Below are 19841 nucleotides of genomic sequence, written 5' to 3'. Positions count from 1 at the left end.
CACCCTCTTAACAGCAACCACAATTCTACTGCTTCCTGTTCTTCCATTTTCTTTCCTGTTCAATTGCTTGAAACCCTCACACAACAAGTTCTGATTCTACAGTATTCCTGTAATTCCTTTCTCTGTGTATTTACCTACTTTTATCTTTCAATGTGCATTTCCATCTTGGCACCATAACAAACAATTCAAAAATGCCATCTAATGCATTATGCCACTGAGCACTGTAGCCAGTGATTTTAAGTGTACTAGATTATCTTCAGGTTGAAAAGAGCGTAAGCTGAAGAAATAAATGTCTACATCTTAACTAAAGGCAGGGGTCAAAACAACTTATGAATGGTTAGTTTGAAAATGCTTTAAGGCCCGACTATCAGAGCTGACTGAAAACATTTGAGTTAGGCAGAGTTGTAATGTTATGTGAATAGTGAGAAGTGTTACAAACACAGTAGCCATATATTTGAATTAAAATAGAGTTTATTAGCTTTTCTTTTAATATAAACATGAGGCAGAAAAACCACGTAAGTTGTAGCATTCTTTTCAAAATAAAACTGCAATCAGTACTTGAATTTCCAAGCTCCAAACTCCATAAACAATATTTTTTGAGGTGGTAGATTGTAGTATTTTATATACCATAATTTATCATTTATGTCTCTGTCCCTTAAAAATGATGGAACCTGCAGCACTCAGTAGAATGTGAAGCCTTGCTATAAAGAGAGAAAGTACTTCTGGCCCAGAAATGCTTTGTTTACAGGCAAAATTCCTAGGATTACATCTGAGAAGGTAGGAGGAGAAAGATTTCACATAGTTGAGAACACTTTTTTTTTTTTTTTTAATATTTCAAGTTTAGGTGACATCGTTACCAATCTCCAAAAAGACTGATTACTGGACCTCCCGCCTTTTAAAGCCTGAGGTAAGGGTTCCTAAGGTTTATATGTTTCCTCTTAAATAGAAATTGAAGTGAGACACCTACAGCCAGGTTAACACACAGGATAGAAAAGCTGTTTCGTATCACTTACTCTCCTGTCCCTACTATTAGGGTCCAGTTCCTTTCAATTTATTACATGTGAATTAACACTGTTGTTCATAATTCCTTTACCAAATCTAGAAAAAAGAAACTTAGGTGATCAAGCAGGTAAGCAGCCCAGCCTTGCAAAGGACTATTTTAAAAAGAGGAGGGGAGGTATCCCCTCAAGTCTTAGTGCAATTTTAAGCTTTGATACTTGTAGAAGTATAAATGCCACAAACTTACAAAACATCATTTGAAAGTTTAATCGAATTTCTTCTAAACTCATTTAGTTTTGTAAATTTTAAACGTTAAGCGTTTATTGTTTTATTTTTTATTTTTTACAATTTATGTATTTATTTATTTATGGCTGTGTTGGGTCTTCGTTTCTGTGCGAGGGCTTTCTCTAGTTGTGGCAAGTGGGGGCCACTCTTCATCGCGGTGCGCGGGCCTCTCATTATCGCGGCCTCTCTTGTTGCGGAGCACAGGCTCCAGACGCGCAGGCTCAGTAATTGTGGCTCACGGGCCTTCCCAAGCCAGGGCTCGAACCTGTGTCCCCAACAAGAGAGCCTGCGACAGTGAGAGGCCCGCGCACCGCGATGAAGAGTGGCCCCCGCTTGCCACAACTAGAGAAAGCCCTCACACAGAAACGACCCAACACGCCATTAAGTAAATTCATTAATTTAAAAAAATAAAAAATTAAAAAATAAAAGCTTAATGTTTAAAATGTACAAAAGTAAATGAGTTTAGAAGAAATTCGATTAAAGTTTCAAGTGATGTTTTGCCAGTCTAGCATTTATACTTCTGCGACAGTGTTCTGGAGTATCCAAGCACACTATATTAAAGCTTAAAATTGTTGTAAGACTTTTGGGACACCTTCTATTTCATCACCGGCTTGTTAATTACTGGACCACCATGTTGGCTGGAATTATGAAAATATCCTTTAATACAAGTATAGAACAAAGAGGAAAATCATCACAAAATCAGAAGCACCATTATAGTTAACAAGAAATGCAGCATGGACCCAATAGAAGGAAATAACCTACTTTCTCTGTTTATGATCGCAAGCATGCTAATATGCTAATAAGTACTGCCTGCAAAGAATTTGGATGACATGTGTTATTCAGCAGCTTTTTGGTTTAAATTGATTGCCAATAATGACTAGCAGCTTCAATGATATAGTAGGGAGGAAGAACCCTGCAAAACCTAACGATGCTACAACAGTCTGTTCCGAAGTTTGGCTTTATGAGTTGTTAGGAGTCCCATGTTTTTTTTGTGTGTGTTTTTTTTGTTTTTTTGTTTGTTTGTTTGTTTTTGTTTGTTTTTTCTTTTTTTGTTTCTTTTTTGTTTGTTTTTTTTTGTTTTTTTCTTTTTTTTGTTTTGTTTTTTCTTTTTTTGTTTTTTTTGTTTTTTCTTTTGTTTTTTTTGTTTTTTTCTTTTTTTGTTTTTTCTTTTTTTGTTTTTTTTGTTTTTTTTGTTTGTTTGTTTTCGTTTTTCTTTGTTTTTTTCTTTTGTTCGTTTTTTTGTTTTTTTCTTTTTGTTTTTTTTTTCTTTTTTTTGTTTTTTTTGTTTTTTTGTTTGTTTTCGTTTTTCTTTGTTTTTTTCTTTTGTTCGTTTTTTTGTTTTTTTCTTTTGTTCGTTTTTTTTGTTTTTTTCTTTTTGTTTTTTTTTGTTTTTTCTTTTTGTTTTTTTTTGTTTTTTTTGTTGGTTTGTTTTCGTTGTTTTTTTCTTTTGTTCGTTTTTTTGTTTTTTTCTTTTGTTCGTTTTTTTTGTTTTTTTCTTTTTGTTTTTTTTGTTTTTTTTGTTTTTTTTGTTTTTTTTGTTTTTTTCTTTTTTTTGTTTTTTTTTGTTTTTTTGTTTTTTTGTTTTTTTTCTTTTTTTGTTTTTTTTGTTTTTTTCTTTTTTTTGTTTTTTTTGTTTTTTTCTTTTTTTGTTTTTTTTTCTTTTTTTGTTTTTTTTGTTTTTTTCTTTTTTTTGTTTTTTTTGTTTTTTTCTTTTTTTTGTTTTTTTTTGTTTTTTTCTTTTTTTTGTTTTTTTTGTTTTTTCCTTTTTTTGTTTTTTTTGTTTTTTCTTTTTTTTGTTTTTTTTTGTTTTTTTTTTTTGTTTTTTTTTGGAGTCCCATTTTTTGATGGTAATACTGCACTGATTCTAAAGGAATATGCAGCAGTATGGGACAGTGAGGCAAGAAAAACATAGAAGTTATATAGTTAAAGTCTAAAGTCTTTAAATAGTTAAAAGTCTTTATATAGTTAAAGTCTAAAGTCTTTAAATAGTTAAAAGTCTTTATATAGTTAAAGTCTAAAGTCTTTAAATAGTTAAAAGTCTTTATATAGTTAAAGTCTAAAGTCTTTAAAGTCTAAAAATTTAAGCTATTAATTAAAAAACCTCACATAGTTCTCAGCTATCAGATATCTGTGTGTCGATTGGGAGCAGATATCTGTGCATGGATTGGGAGCTTTTAGCTTTGGAGTGGTTTTTGTAACTCTGTTTACAATAAAAAGGACAGAAGAGCGTGTTACATTGACGAGGTCCTGTTCTTTCCTATGAGCATAATCTTCGCTTGTCCATGAGTCTCTTGAATTCAATGTCTTTCTTTAAGGTGAAAATACTAACTTTGCTGGTTTCTGAGCAGGAGAGGTGCTATTTCTCCAGTCCTTGTTTCGAGGGGTTTATGATGTTACAACCCCTCACTTCTCCCTTAAGAGAGGATGGCATTGGAGCGCCGAATACCAATGAAATTATCAGCGCTGAAAGACCTTCTCATAGCAGCTCTACACACGTCTTTGTATTCGTCGTCACACAATCTGGAAATGGCCTAGGAAAGTCAATCAGGTAGAACATAGGTATAATTAGGGGGAAAAAAAAATGTTCGGACCTTAAAAAAACAAAAAAAGCATCATTGATAAGCCACACATCTACATTCGTTTAGATAGTTCATAGTTACTGCTACTTTGGATAGCTGATATCTACACTAACTGACAATTCCCTAAGGTAATAACCTTTAAGGGCTATGATTAGATTGCTGGGGCAAGGGGTAACTTGCCCTAATAACTTAGAGTTACTTAAAAATTGGGTTCCTAATGATAGGCTCCTAATAGCAATATCATCTGTTACCTACACACGTGATCCTTAAACGTAATGGACATACACTTGGGCAAAATCAGTGTTTACTCAGCTATTCAACTTCTATTCAGTTTTCATTAGTTATTACATACTCTAAGAAAATTTTAATCAGGTAGGTATGTGCTGAAGGTAGGAGAGGTCTAATGACAAGCGCTGAAAGGTGCTATTTCACTTGCACATAAATTATGGTAGAAAAACATCTTATTCTAAAGTACCACCAAGGTACCACAGAAAGTATCCATTTTAAATGTGTTCATTTCAGTTGTGAATTTTGCTGTACACCCACCAAAAATCATAAGCCATAAGTATTACTTTGTTCCATGTACGTTACCATTTATATTAAAAACTCATGTACTTTCTACAGCCAGTATCTGAATCCACATTATACCTTCCAAGTATAGGTCTCTCAGGTTAGCCACGGATGCTTTGTCTAATAAACTCATGGGACTGAACTGTGATACACACACACACACACACACACACACACACACACACACACACGAACTGCAAGCTGAGTAAAAAACAGTTAAGAGGGAATTCCCTGGTGGCACAGTGGTTAAGAATCCGCCTGCCAATGCAGGGGACACGGGTTTGAGCCCTGGTCCGGGAAGATCCCACATGCCGAGGAGCAACTAAGCCTGTGCGCCACAACTACTGACCCTGCGCTCTAGAGCCCGTGCTCTGCAACAAGGGCAGCCACTGCAATGAGAAGCCTGCGCACCGCAATGAAGAGCAGCCCCCGCCCGCCGCAGCTAGAGAAAGCTCGCGTGCAGCAGCGAAGACCCAATGCAGCCATAAATAAATAAATACATTTATTTATTTATTCAAAATATCAAGACAGTAGAAATAGTCCAAAACATCAATTATTAAAAAAAAAAAAAGACAGTTAAGAGTGGTAAGTAGATTATGTAGGTACATATGATTAGGGATACAATTTTAAGAAATTATTCATGTATGGTTATATGTAAGTGTAGAGGTTCAAATGGAAAACCATTAAGAACAGATTAAATATGATTTAAAGTATTCTGAATTATGGTTACAGAAGAGACAATTTTTTTTTTTTTATAATGTGGGATCCCTGTATAAACCACAAAAGACACAGGAAATATGATGCCAACGGGTCAATAAGCTCTTCAAACTGTTAACAGCTTTCCATTTTCCTAATCACTGCTTAATATAATTTAACTACAGATGTGGCTTCAGTGGCTGACAGAAAACCCCAGTTAGTGACTTCACAGCCTTACCTTTAAGTTCTGTGCTCTTTCTTTGCTAAGAGGAGTGAATAGAACATTCAGGTTGTTGTCATCTGCTAAGGAGCGAAGGTCAAAGTAGTATTTGGCATACACACTGAAAGGAACATTAATATTAAAATGAAGTAGCTCCAGGCAGTGCCTTTCCATCTCATTCCTGGGGGAGGAGGAGAAGACAAAACCAACACAGGACAATTTCAGTCAAATGGGCTATCTTCAAAAATACCATTCTGAGCTACTAGGATGGCTCTAAATACTGTTCTGAAACAAATAATGGCTACCCAGCTGGATTAATACCCTAATGTTCAAACAAGGTACAGCTATTTGTGGTCCTTTCTGCGTCCCAGCACTTTGAGTCTGGGACAAGGGGGAAGAGGTTATGGCCCTCTTATGCACTCATGCTGCTGACTCAGGGGCTCATTCTTCAGAGTTCCATTAGTGCAGCTGTACGAGTCATGCTCCCCACTCACTCACAAGGCCCCGCTATAGTGATCAGATGAAAGGAATGATGGATGCCGTTTATTAGCTCTGAAGAGCTTGCAGACACTTGCACCGGGCTGAGGACAGGAAGGGGCTCACTGAGGTGGAGACGAGCCAACACAAGGAGTGGGCACATCACCACGGCAACCAAGGGATCCATCGAGAGCCACTGCTATTATCTCTGAGGGGGGAAAACTCTTGAGGCAACAAGGATTCATCTCAAGTAAATAAATAAATAAGCTACATTCGATGGGAAAGGGAATCCCCCCACCCCCACCCCGTGCATGGGGCTGTGTCAAAGGGCATAATGCAAGTTTCTGTTCACCTTAAAACCTTACTAGGGTGAGTTGTCGTCACCATGACAGGACAGGATGCACTTTTTAAGCTTAGGAAGGCAGTAAGATTATGTCTCAGCTAGACTAAACCCACTTTACGATACGACCTCTGATAGAGCAGTTGTTTCCCCCGGTGTTAGGAGAGCAGCCCAGAATGTTCAGACCTACCGCCCCTTGCCAGGACAGACTGCACACGCCCACAGAGGACGAATTCAATGAAGTGGGAAAGTAGAGTGCTGGGAGCAGGCTTCTGCTATATGACCATATCCAGCCATTTGCTTGCCAAATGTTTAAGTAAATAAATATAAAATTAGAGTAAATCTTACCACTTTCCACAGCAATCACTTTAGAGAGTTGATTATATAAAAATGATAAATACCCAAACAAACATGCAAGTGGCTTATTTTACAATACATTTGGTTTCTTGGTTTTAAAGTGTTAATATTTTATCCATTGGATAAATCAACAAATGCTCCATGTTCTCCTGTATGGAGAGCAGAGTATGAGCAGAAATGAGGTTTCTCATTTGTTGAACTTTAAACCTAACTGAACCTACTTCCAAAATTCATTTCCTGTTCATACGGCCAGAAGTCGATAGCAATGTAAATCAGATAATGTTTTGATAATCAGCTAATCAGGACTTAATTTACTACAGGAATAAATGCACTTCACTATCCCTTTTATATTTTCTCCACTAATACATTTTAATTGTGTGGAAATACAGTACTTCATAGGATTAACATGTCTATTAATAGAGCTTTAATCACTGAAGAAAAGCATTATGCCTACAGAATATGCATCTTCTGTGTTTTCTGCTGTTCTTAAATGGCTAGGTGGCTGAAGAGCCTACCACTTACAGGCGCAGCAAACTGTCTGAACAGCAGCTGCTCAGTTTAACTGACTCTTTTGAAGGGAAATATATATTTAACAAGACACAGAGATGTTAGAAAGTTTTAAGGAAAAGCTGATAGACAGCAATTTTTCAATTCAGACTCAAAATGAGACCATTACAAATAGTAGTCAACAGCAGAGGGATGAAACAAATGTGTATTAAACACTTTGTTGTAATGCTTTCCAACTTCCAAAGATCATAAACAAAAGCAGCCTATTATAAACATAACTCCTGGTGATTCTCCGTTCTACACAGAAAAGCGTTGTTTAGAATTAGTTTCTTCATAGCTGGACAGTGCCGCCAATGCTCCTGGGCTCAATGTCTGTGAACACCCACACGTTTCCCTGCATGTTCTCGGATGTTGTACCTGGAACCAGAGCCCCAGTCAGCTCAGTTGCAGATTCTGGGAAAATTTCAGCTGCCATCATGGCAGGGATGGTGTTCACGATTACAAATTTTCCTTCCTTCAAGGGACCAGTTTAAAGACTGATGATAGTGTTGGTCAACGTCACTTTAGTTTCTGCAACTTCCAAAAGTACTTCTATTCATTTCAAATTCATTATCTGCTGTTACACTGTTCGCTAAGATCGCTACCAGCAATATCACCATGACCACCTGGTTTACATGATCACCAAAGTGGGCATTTTCACCAAAAGCCACTTTGACAGCTACTGACAGTCACTGGTCCCTTCTCTTAGTCACAACTTTCCTCGCTTCAGCTGTAAATATGCACTTTGGTAATTGTGAATTATCTAGAGTAAGGGGCAAAGGTAACAAAAACAAACTCTTGCCCCTGCCTGCCATCTTGATCGGCCTCTGCTGTCCAATATAATCAAGAGGTGTCCTTTCCCATTTTCCTGAATGCCACCCACAAAGACAGGTTCACTGTCAAGCGGGCACTTCGAGAGTCTGCTGGAATTACCTCTCTGGCTCATCCTGCTTCCCACCCTTGGGGCCCTTCACCAGAGCCAGATTGGAAGCCTGGCGTTTCATGCCCATGTGAGCGTGCCATCCGTGAGGAGAACCTGCCTAGTTAACTCAAGGCCCCACAAAGTGCCGCTGTGTTTGCTGAGTGCCCTGGGTGAGGCCCCAGGGATGCTTCCCGGACTACCTGAGAGGTAGGTGTTTCCTAACTCAGCAGACTTTAGGGGAGGAGACAGGAACACAGGGATCTGAAACCTTTATATGTGGCTACCTGTACATCCTAGTTTCTGTAACAACAGAACCTCAGATCAAAAGGAGAAAAAGACCAGCAAAAGCAAATACACAATGGGTGACTCAGGTTGAAATTAGAACCTGTCAGTAGTCTAGAGGCCCTAAGACCTTAACAGTGGCCACTTGCTTCAAAGACCAGGCATGTGCCCCTTAAAAATGGACTGGACCTGGTAGACAGCTTTAAGAAAGCTGTCAAGTTACTGACTGTACCATGTTGTTCTGGTAGTGAGCTTGTAAAATGTTTGGCAAAAACCACCAGAAAAATAATTTCAATTTATCAAGCAGAATATTACAACAATAACACATCAAGACCTACCAATTAATGAGGGGAAATACAAATTGTTATACTACAGCTAGATAGAAAGAAGTCTGTAATTTTATGTCTATTTCAGCTCTCTGCACAAGGTAACCTTTCTTAAAATGTAACATTTCTTAAAAATGTCAACTTTATGAGAGCAAATGAGGTATTGGAAAATGGTTAGAAAGTTCACGGTAACCTTACAAACTCACATGTCCTCAACTGTAATGTCCTTGAGGATCTGGCAGTTGTCCACATTCCATACAGCCTGATCGTCCCAAAACTTGGAGGCAAGAAGAATGGCTCCCAAAACAATTCTTTTCCAGTTAGTGGGGCAAATGTCGATCTCAGCATAAGTTAAAAGCCTTTCTAAGTAAACCTGCAAAAGTAGAGCACTGATCTTTGATTTTAGTTCAGTTTAAGTGCTGTGATAAGAATTGTTAGGAATGAGAGATTTCATCTCTTTTTGACAACCCTTTTAGTCCTGGGTTCTACAAAGACTTTGCTCAGCCAAGCCAAGGCCAGAGGCCAGGTCACAGTTGTAAGTCAGATATTTCTGTTAGTCTGATATTTCTACTCTGCCCGTGTGAATTTCCAACCCAATTTTGGTCACAGGAATGAAAGGACATCTCAGCAAAGGGCATTCTAAAGACACGCATTGTGTTATTACCTTCCCACTTGTCAAGGGCAGCACATACAGCCCAGTGTCGACTTCAACTGGTCAGTAAACGCTTGAGTGCCTATCACGTGCAATGTTAACTACAAGACTGGTGGTGGTTGCATGGCGGTTTTACATAACGCTTGAGTGTGTAAAATTCTGGTAAGCCTGAGCACATCTTTACCTTCTCTTCAGAGTCACAAGTCCTTCTGTGGCATGAACTTGAAGATAAAAACGGGTGGTCAAGAGAGCCTCCCAGTGGCCGCTGCGTGGCACAGCAGGACAGGCAGTCCAAAGGGGCTTGACAGCTGGCAAGTATTCCCATATTTTAGTGCCTTTTTAAGGAACACACGTGCATACAAAGGGTAGTCCTTTTCATATCCCCCATTTTTCACATCTCCATTATCATTTCATTATTCATTTCTGTCTTACAGAATCTGCAGCTTAGTCAATTCTTTTGGTTTTAAGGTGGGAAGACCTGCCTGTGTCTGTATCCCTGGGGCTCCTCTAAAGCTGCCGGTTTGTGAGATGATTTCATGGTTTCTTTTACATGTATCAAATGTCTACCCTACAAAGAACCGGGTGGAGTTAACAGCTGAGCAAAGATTAGAGAGGGAAGCTGTGATTTGTTGTTACCTCTGTAGAAGAGTGTACATGCCATTTGACAAAAAGAAAAATGTCCAGTTTTAAAGAGTCTGTTTACTCTCTGAAGGGTTATCAGATTGACAGCTCAGATTCGCCCATGCCCTCCAAACTCTACTGTGTTTTCAAACACGGGTATTGAGATTATATGTTCTTAGTGAAATTCGGCTCCCATTCCCCAAAGAACTCAGCACTCTCTAGTACCCTAAGAACGACTCTCCCCGCAAGGTTCAACTCTCTACTTTATGGGACTAATCAGAGGCACTGAAACGACACTGGCAATCTCTCAACTTCCTCTCACCTTTGTACTGGCAAACTTGGTACACGTGCCGATATTCATTTATCCCACTTGCCCTCCTGTCTCGGAGGAAGCGAGATTTCTTTCTTTTCACTGAAGCTAACTCTCCTATGAATGAAGTTGATCCCACCTCACTTCTGCAGAGCACTGTGCCCACAGTTAGTCTCTTTTTGAACAACTTCTCCCTCTCTGTCAGAGGCTTCCTCCAGTGTGAATGCTTCCATGTCCCCAGCCTGTCCCCCACTGCCCCTCGACGGCGTCCTCAGGGCTGAGGCCAGCTCCTCATCTCCCATCCTCTCCTTAACCCACTTCAGTCAGCCTCCTGCTGCTACCACTCTACAGAGACTACTCTTGCCGTGGTCACCGGTGCCTTCACACAAACCACCCAGAGCTCTTCGTCCCAGAGCTCCACTCCCCAGGCCTTCCCCTCATAAATGAAAGAGCACTGCCACACGCCCAGTCGCTGAGACCAAACACCTGCACTTGAGTGTATCCTGCTCCAATCTGTTAGAACTTCTTGTTATCTCTACCTTCACTGGGACCCTGACCGCTTTTCTGTCTGTCACTTCTGACTTGTATCGCTGCCACTGCCTAACTTCTCTGCCTCCCAACAGACTACAGTCTGTTCTCCCCAAAGCAGCCAGGAGAGCCTCTTAAATTAAGAGTACTTTATGCGCCTGCTCCAGATCTGCCAGAGGTTTCCCATCAAACAAATACCTTCTTCCCGTGGCCTGCAAGTTACGAGGCCCTGTGCGGTACGGCCTTGTCCTTCCGTGACCTCATCACCTATGCTCTTTCCCTCATTCCCCGCTCGGATCACAATGGCCACCTTGCTTTTCCTTGAACACACAGAACAAGTTCCTGTCTCAGAGCCTTGCACTTGTCCCCTCTGCCCGTAATGCCAGCGTACCTGATCTTCCTCAGTTCAGCCACGTCCTGGGTTCAAACATTACCTCTTTAAAGAGGCTCTTCCTGAGCTTTCTAGTAAGCCCCTCTAATCACTTTATCCCTTTACCTTGCTTTCTCTTCATGGTTTTTACCACTACTTGAAATAGTCATCTTTTAAAAAACACTCATTAAAAAAAACACTTATACTTTGCTATACACCTGAAACTAGCACAACACTGTAAATCAACTGTACTCCGATAAAAAAAAAAAAAAAAAAAAAAAAATTTACGTCTTCCACACTTGCTCCATAAAGGCAAGAACTTTATTTATCCAACTTGTTCTCTCCTCCACCCCCCACATGTAGAAAAGTGACACAGAGTAGGTATTCAGTGACATGGTATTTATGACATGAGCAACTTCTTGGTAGCATTTAGCGTTTGGACCATACTCTCCTTCTTGAACCTCTCCTGGTGTCTCTTAGGGTTCTCTGCTGGGTTTCCTACCACTGTAGCCACTCCTCTGGGGATCTGTCCCTTAAGTGCTGACAGTCCCTACAGATCTATCTTCTACCCACTTTTTATTTTACATACTTTCTCTGCATTTGAACAGCTACACTTAATGCCCTCCCTCTAGCTCAGATTCATGCTCCAATCCCATATATTCAAATGATTACTAGACACTGCCATTCTGCTGTCTCGCAGGTACATCAAGCTTAACTTGTCTACAAAGAAATGCCTCTCTTCCAACCCAAACACTCTCCTTCCTGCATTTCCTAGCTCTCCATATGCAAGCACCATTCCTGCCTCTCTCAAGCATGTGCTAAGCACTCCAAGTGGCCTGTAGCTCCAAGAAAAGGCCTGTGTCTGATCCAGTACCCACTGAGGGGTCTCTTTTCAAAAGGACAAGCCTCCTGTCCTAAATTCTGCCTTGATAGGAGCAGGCAGTGAGTGGCCTAAGTATTCCTTCCCTGCAGACCACGCAGCTGACTTTCCCCCCTACAGGTCTGCTATAGGGAGAAGTAAAACAATCCCAACTGCCTCTCACTTGAATATGATTTATTATTCAAATGATAAAATCTTACCATAGGAATTAGGAATGGATGACAAAAAGGTCCTTACACAGCTGTAGCTTAGCAGGCTAACTAGAGGAAAGCCTTCTGAAGTCCTACTGGCACCCTAGTCCTGGGCAACTTCACATGCAGGCAATAAGAGGACAGCAGGGATGGTTAACACCATTATCCATTATCCAAGGAACAGAGAACTGAGGGCAGTAGTTCTCAGTCAGGACACACATCAGAACTGCCTAGGCAGTACAGTCTGGGACTCAGCTTCAAACTACCCGGAACCTGTTTCTGCCTGTGGACCAGAGCGTTCAGTTATTGCCCCGCCCTACCACCACAACATGCGTCGTCTGTGTGTGCGTGTGTGCACTGTGCGTGCATGTGTCCCCTCAGGCGTGGAAGGAGAAACCAGAAATCTCTCCTGCTGCCTTTAATAGCAATTGTTTTGTGATGAGAAAAGCAATGGCAACATTTTAAATCATAATGATTATTAAAGCTCAAATGTGTATACTTTACTTTCTTTTGATAGGTTTCTCTTAATAAAGTGCTAATGATCATTTCAGGAACCTACTTTCATTTGGGAAAAACAGGACCATACCATGTCTACAAGACAGAAATGTCTACAGATGCTTTATGAAAGAAAAAATATCTTACCAAAGTTACTACTGCACTTTCAGCAGTTAGCTGTGCGGCACTACAAAGAGTATGAACAAATCTGTAAATGAATTTGTGTTCAGGATCATGCTCGAAGTATTCCTCTGGCATCTTTTCTCGCTGAAAGGAGAAAAAATGCAATTTATGTATCCATGGAAGAAAAATACTTAAAAGTACCCTTAAGATAGCAGTCTTCACACTTGGGCCCACGTGCCCCTTAAAATAATTTTGGTTGGGTGACATGTCTTGTAGTCTTTTAAATATAAACAATGGGATCCTAAAATACCACAGTGATCCAGTACTCACCACCATTCATTAAAGAAAAATACAGGCACAACCGCAGAAAATTTATGTATTTCCACGTTCCTCCCCACAGAATTCTAACCAAATGTAAACTATTGGGTTGGCCAAAAAGTTCATTTGGTTTTAAGTAAAAATAAAAGACACAGTTTTCATTTTCACCAAGCATTTTATTGAACAATATATTCACTAACCAAACAAACTTTTTGGCCAACCCAATATTTTTAGGCTCAGAAGTCTTGCTGATCACCATATGTCAAACTTTTCTGTCATCAACTTTGAAAACACATTTCCAGTGTCCTGTAACCATAAGGCTCTAAGAATGTGCTGTCCTGTACAGCAGTCGCCAGCCACGTGTGGCTACAGAGCACCCGAAGAAGTGAATTTTAAAACTTTGTCATTTTAATTCGTTTAAAATTTAAACAGTTTTCTAATTTTCTTCTTACAGGCCTTATCATATTAGGTTTATTTACAAATATTTATATTGTTTGATGCTAGGGAAAATCATCCTGTAAAAAGATACATTTTCTGTTACTTGGGTATGTTTACTTACCTGCTCACTATTCATACAAAGTGCAACTCGGTTCATATCCATCAACCCCTTATCCAACACGCCTTCGGGAAAATGACTAGACACAACATGGCGTGGGGAAGAAGACTTAAAGGAAGATGAATTTGACTTCGAGCTGGAGGAAGTAATTTTCTTCTAGTACTTAATTTAAAAGCAAATCAGCATGAAATAAACACAACTGTATAAGAGAAAAATACCACTTCAATAAAACTGACACTTACTGTGAGTGGATGTAATCTCTCATCAAAAATATCCAAGGATCTATCTGCATCTCTATAAAATAAGAATGGGCATTTAAAAAATTAATTCAGGAGTTACTATCTTAGTAAAATATCTGCTAGGAGTAGAGAGAGGGGTAGAGGAAGCTTAACCTTCAACAAAGCAAACAGTTTTAGAAATTCTTCTCCTGGATTCCACCCTTAGAAAGGTTTCCTGACCTATTTTTACTCAGCACATCAAGTTCCGTGAAATCTTTTCTACAACAACCAGCCAGAGTTGCCTCTATAAGCACTGACCCTCCCTAACAGGCAATGCTAGTAAACCAATATATTTTCACTCCTCTAACCTCACACTGGAATATGCAAGAACATTTTATAAGGCAGTGGTGGTGGGCAATAAATTCTTCTAACTTCAATCAATGTCAATATGAGATTCATGGTTTTTTCCCGTTTTTTTCTCTTTAGTTCTTTATATTCTTATTGTGTATTTCTTCTTGTCTCTTTTAAATAGTTTGAGTTAAAAATGTAATTGTCTTTTTATTTTAAAAGAAACCAGGCTTTTTAATTTAAAATTTCACCACACTAATACACTGCGCTCATTTGAACAGCGGTTCTCTAAATGTGGTCTGCAGGCCTCTGGGATTCTCCCCTATCCCCTCCTTCAGGAGGCCCAAGAGGTCAAAACTGCTTTTATAAGAATACTAAGACACTACCTGCCCTTCACATTGTGTGACATTTGCTATGGATGTATAAAAGCAAAAGTGGGTAAAACTGCTGGTTTCTGAGCATGAATCAAGGCAGTGGTACCAAACTGAATTAGAAGTCATTCAATTATTCACTGCCACTTGCAGTTAAAAATCTGCTTTAAGAACATCCTTGATAAAAGAGTAAAAATTAATAGTGTTCTTAAACCTTGGTCCTTCTTTTTAATATTCTGAATAAGTGGAAAGTATGCATTAAGCACTTTTACATACTGAAATATGGCTGTGTTAAGGAAAAGCACTTGTGACTTGGCGGTAAGTCATTTTTTTCATAGAACACCATCTTGATTTGAAACACTGTTTTCATCGAACACCATCGTTATTTGAATGTACAACTGACACAGTCATTCTTTCAAAAATGAACAAAGTGAGCCTGTCACTTCAAGGAAAATAACTCTAAAGTTATTTGTTGCCAATGATAAAATTCAAGCCATCAAGCTAAAAATATCAGGATTTTTGGAAAACTTCTACCTTCTATTGTGAACTTGACAACTTCTCAACACTTAAAAGACTTTTCTGGTAAGACTGGTGGTGATACTAACAAAAGTGAGTTTTTGACACTGTCCAAAGAAATGTGAACCAATACTTTCCAAATGACCAATGTATAATATTATAAAGTCAGGTACAGGTAAAAAGATCTACTCAGTATGCATGACAGATCAATGGGTATTAATTTAACATAGTATTTATTACAAGTTCATTGATATGATTTAGAATTCCATTTTAACTAATTTAAGAAACTAGCACATGCAGACTTTTGGTACAGCATCAAAGAATATACCAAATTATCTGAAGGCTTTAAAAATACATCTTTTTCCAACTATATATCTGCAAGCGGCTGGATCTTCTTCATATTGTTTCTTCAAAACAAATGACTGAAGACAGAATAGATATGAGAATCAGCTGTCTTCTATTAAGGAGATACTTTTCTCTCTATTTTTTGTTGTGGAAAATAGTTATTTTTCATTAAAAAAAAACATGACTTATGTTAAACACTGGGGTTCCCAATCAGGGGTGATTTCGTCCCCCAGGGGACTTCTGGCCATGGCTGGAGACAGTTTTGGTTGTCGTCATGTGGAGGGAAGAAGGTGCTACTGGCATCTAGTGAGTGGAGGCCAAGGGTGCTGCTATATATCCTATAACACACAGGACGACACCCCACAACAAAGCATTATCTAGCTCAAAATTTCAATAGTGCTAAGGCAAACCCTGTTTTAACATACAATGGATTTAAGTTTTTAAATTCTCAATTTCAATTTCTAATACAGTAAATTATCACTATAACCCATATAAACAAATACTCTTTGGGATGCTCAGTAACCTAAGAATTAAGGGTCCTAAGATAAAAATAAATGATTCACTTCTATATTGTAATAAAAGCACTCGAATAATAAAAGCTTATGCCAGTAACATCTATAGTTATTACCTAACACTAAACTTGATACCTTGTAAATTAATTAGCTGGAATAACAAGATAGGTTTTAAAAGAGCTCACCTGTTCTTTATGTGGTAATATATTGCTAAGGTCATACTGTGGAGGAAAAAAAATACATTGTAATAACTGATTTTTATCATATCAGGCCTGAAGACAGTTTTAAAAAGGGGTTAGCAAGGAGGGAAGACCTTCCAGAGGCCCAGTGGCCCCGAAATCCTCGAATTCAGAACAGTACCACATGGGTGCTTTCCCCCTTGTTTTAGGTTCTTCAGCTTTTAGCAAAATTAGGAGACCCAAAATGCTAGATATGCTGTTAGAAGGCATGTTTTGGTTGATTATTATAATATATAAATTATTACATATTTCCCCTGTCATTTGTCCTTCTACCCACAAAACCTTCTGTCCTGTACAAGTTATATCTATCTATACACATGCTTAAATTTAAGCCATATAGTAGTTTGTGTGTGGGGGGCGTGTGTGTGTGTGTGTGGTTTTTTTGTTAGCCCCTGCATTTCAGTTGATTTAGTTCGCTATCCACCTACCCATCCGTTTTCCATTATTTCCCTAAAAGTAAATAATAAAAGTGCTCTATACCAAAATGATTTAAAATCACTTTTACATAATTATTAGAAAATTTAATAGCAAAATTTTATAGCCACAAAACTGATGCTAGGTCTAGCTATCCTGAAATAAGCAGTGCTAATAATACAGCATAATACTACACAGTATACTATTAATGACAGGTATTTCCAAATTATTTTAAATAAAGTATTAACGAACAGATAGATACAAGTCCTTAGGTAGTCTTTTTTAAGTTACTATAGTCCTAAGTTATTCACAGCTGTTGTATATTAGGCAACAAAGGGGTTCTCTGGTTAAGTTATATGCTCCCCTTTGTTCTCAGTGTCTAAAATGAAACTCAAAATAATTGAGGGAAGGCAAATCTGAATTTTATAATAGGTCTATAGAATCTTAGCACTTGTATAAAGGCCTGTAACACCGTTAGCATCAAAGATGGATACTTCTATAGTGCTTCAAAGTTTCATCTTCAAATTGATTTTAAAATCACAGCATTAGAAGTTTTATGATGGAAAGGACCACTGAACCGTAGATGACATTTAATTAAACAACCCATTTTACAGATAAGGGAACCAAGGTTTAAAACTGACTTACCTAAGGTCCCACTAATTATCAGAAGCAGTTCTCTTTCTCCTGCCCTCTAACCAAATAGTGGCTCCCAAGCTCAGCTGCACACTGGGATCATCTGAGAAGCTTTAAAAACTGCCTGGCTTCTGCTTCAAGATGTTCTGATTTAACCAGCACTGGGTATGACTTGGGCATCAGGACTGTTTTTAAAGATCCCCAGATGACTGCAGCGTGCAGCAAAGTTTAGGGATGAATGAGTTAGGGTTAAGATCGGAGAATCACTCGGGATGCTTTTGTCCATATAATCATGCTTCACATCATTCCCCATCTTGTCAAAAGGTGTGTGCGTGGGTGAGAGAGAGACAGACACACAGACACACAGACACTGTGTCTTGGAGGCGGGGGCAGGCGGGTGGACTTTGTGCATCCAGAAACATATATCTTGAAACGTTGCATACGTGATTCTAATAAGGCTCACCTACCCCACTGAGAACAACTACCCCACTGAAAACTAACCCCATGATAAACATTTTCAAAATCATTCCTAAAAGCCAATTGGCCCTATTAATTTTCTCAGTAAACCTTTATTTCACCAATAATGAATGTGATGAATGATCATTTTTAAAACTTCATGAGAGCAAATTAAAATTTACTGTACTTCCAAAAATTAGACTAGGTCGGGAAAAAAAAGGATGAAACCTACTTGTCTGAGCAAGGTTAATCTTTTTTTTTTTTTTTTTTTAATTTTATTTAATTTTACTTATTTTTGGCTGCATGGGGTCTTTGTTACTGCGCGCGGGCTTTCTCTAGTTGCCAAGAGCGGGGGCTGCTCTTTGTCGTGGTGCGCGGCCTTCTCACTGTGGTGGCTTCTCTTGTTGCACAGCACGGGCTCTAGGTGCGTGGGCTTCAGTAGTTGTGGCACACGGGCTCAGCAGCTGTGGCTCGCGGGCTCTACGGCACAGGCTCAGTAGTTGTGGCGCACGGGTTTAATTGCTCTGCGGCATGTGGGATCTTCCCAGACCAGGGCTCGAACCTGTGTCCCCTGCGTTGGCAGGCAGATTCTTAACCACTACACCACCAGGGAAGTCCCTGAGCAAGGTTAACCTTCAAAGTACTTTTGAATTATATACTGGACATCAGACTCTTTTGAATTCAAAAGAAGCTGCGACTCTAGCCAAAGTAGAGTGGTTTTTGTACCCACAGATTCAGTGTCTTGGCTGAATAAAAACATTCAGTGATGATGTGATAAGTGCCCAAACTCAGGACTTTAGAGATGGGGCTCAGTTTTTGCTGAAACATGATTTGACTGCAACTATTATTGTAAGCAAGAGAGGAAAGTTACATTATTATGACTGTGAACTTGCTGTCTTTAATTAAAGTAGAAGTTACTGATCATTTAAATAGCTAAAAAAAAAGTTGGCACATTAAAAACCAATTAAAAATATAATTCGCTTATAAAATTAAGACAACAAATAAAATTAAGGATAGGGACATTCATAGTTTCAAATAGCATTTCCCAAACTGTGTTCTGGAAAATCAACATTCATATCCTAAGGAGATGTTAATGTTTCGTGGACAACCGCGAGGGAGGAGGCAAGAAGCTCTGCATCCCGTTTGGTTTCTTTCTCTTAAATAAGCTTGAAAGGTTCATCATTAGGGTGTTTTGAAAGTGCATCTCCAATTGTGGACTATGAGGTGCTCCCAGAAATTAAAGAATAGTTTCCATCATCATGACACTGTTCGTGTCTCCTTAAGTATAAGCCTGACCACAGCCATGTTTCCGAAACCTCACCTCTTTTCTTGTTCTCTGCTGTGATTGATACAGTGTGTTGGAGATATATTTATATATATAAACAAAAATTAAATGTGTCTATTAAGTTAAAACCTCAGTTGAACAAATTTCATCTACAAAGAAATTAAGCTTGAGTGTGTATCTCTTAAGACTGGTTTGATATATTCTCCCCCTCTTTGGGGGACAGGAAGGAGAAGGAAAATTTCATACAGAAATAGTGCAGGAAAAAAAAAAAAAAGCACAGTGGGATAAATCTGACAAAATCCAATTAAATTTAAATGCAGATTCGCTTTGGTGCCAGTAGGGGACAAGCTGTTCCTTCTTCTAAGAGTAGCTTCCAAAGTAGTATACATTGTTTGAGGACTACAACTCCTAAAGAAATATTTTTTTCTAGAAATAGCCAATAAAAAGTACCTCTCTTTCTCATTATGTTCAACAATGGCTTAACAACAGAAATGCGTCAAATAAAGATTTATACTTTTTCTGCGATTTCTTATTTGCTAACTGGCTTTCCCTTCTAGCATGCGCTCTAAGATTAAAATGGAAACTGAAAATTCATATTTAGGTCCTTGAAATCAATCTATAGTTGACACCAGTTTTTTAACCTGATCACTGAAAAGGACAATTCAAATGAATGAAATTATGTATGGCTAGGATGCTTTTAGCGATAAGGGGGTCTGTCACTCAGCCCTTGGCAACCTACTTGTACTCACCGTTTTACTGTGGTTCTAAGATGAGGCTGGCTGACTGTGCTGTCATCTAGAAATATTGTTGAGCATGAGCTATACTTTTTAGTAAGCTGCCCTGGAGATACCTGAAGGGGAA

The 19841-nt window shown here is 38.7% G+C and overlaps 1 protein-coding gene across 14 annotated transcripts in view; it reads right to left on the bottom strand.

The window, feature by feature from the left end:
* The window catches only part of LOC130704545 (cyclin-Y-like protein 1), a 91159-nt gene that overhangs the window by 33136 nt on the left and 38182 nt on the right, over positions 1-19841 (bottom strand). For 8 of the 14 annotated variants that reach the window (XM_057539659.1, XM_057539657.1, XM_057539654.1 and 5 more), the window contains 7 exons: positions 19730-19830; positions 16139-16174; positions 13886-13937; positions 12794-12913; positions 8806-8972; positions 5368-5530; positions 3307-3815 (listed from right to left, as the gene is read on the bottom strand). The exons of 1 other annotated variant lie outside the window; for it this stretch is intronic. In XM_057539659.1, coding sequence (XP_057395642.1) covers positions 3699-3815; positions 5368-5530; positions 8806-8972; positions 12794-12913; positions 13886-13937; positions 16139-16174; positions 19730-19830 — 756 coding nt within the window. In that variant the 3' untranslated portion in view covers positions 3307-3698. Of the gene's footprint in view, positions 1-3306; positions 3816-5367; positions 5531-8805; positions 8973-12793; positions 12914-13885; positions 13938-16138; positions 16175-19729; positions 19831-19841 lie in introns of those variants that run through there. 5 more of the 14 variants (XM_057539662.1, XM_057539663.1, XM_057539661.1 and 2 more) reach the window with 3 other exon arrangements.

This window comes from Balaenoptera acutorostrata, unplaced genomic scaffold (assembly GCF_949987535.1).
Source record: "Balaenoptera acutorostrata unplaced genomic scaffold, mBalAcu1.1 scaffold_663, whole genome shotgun sequence".
In the NCBI taxonomy this organism is placed as follows: Eukaryota; Metazoa; Chordata; class Mammalia; order Artiodactyla; family Balaenopteridae; genus Balaenoptera; species Balaenoptera acutorostrata.
The sequence above is the reverse complement of the archived record's forward strand: the minus strand, read 5'-3'. Positions and strand labels throughout refer to the sequence as shown.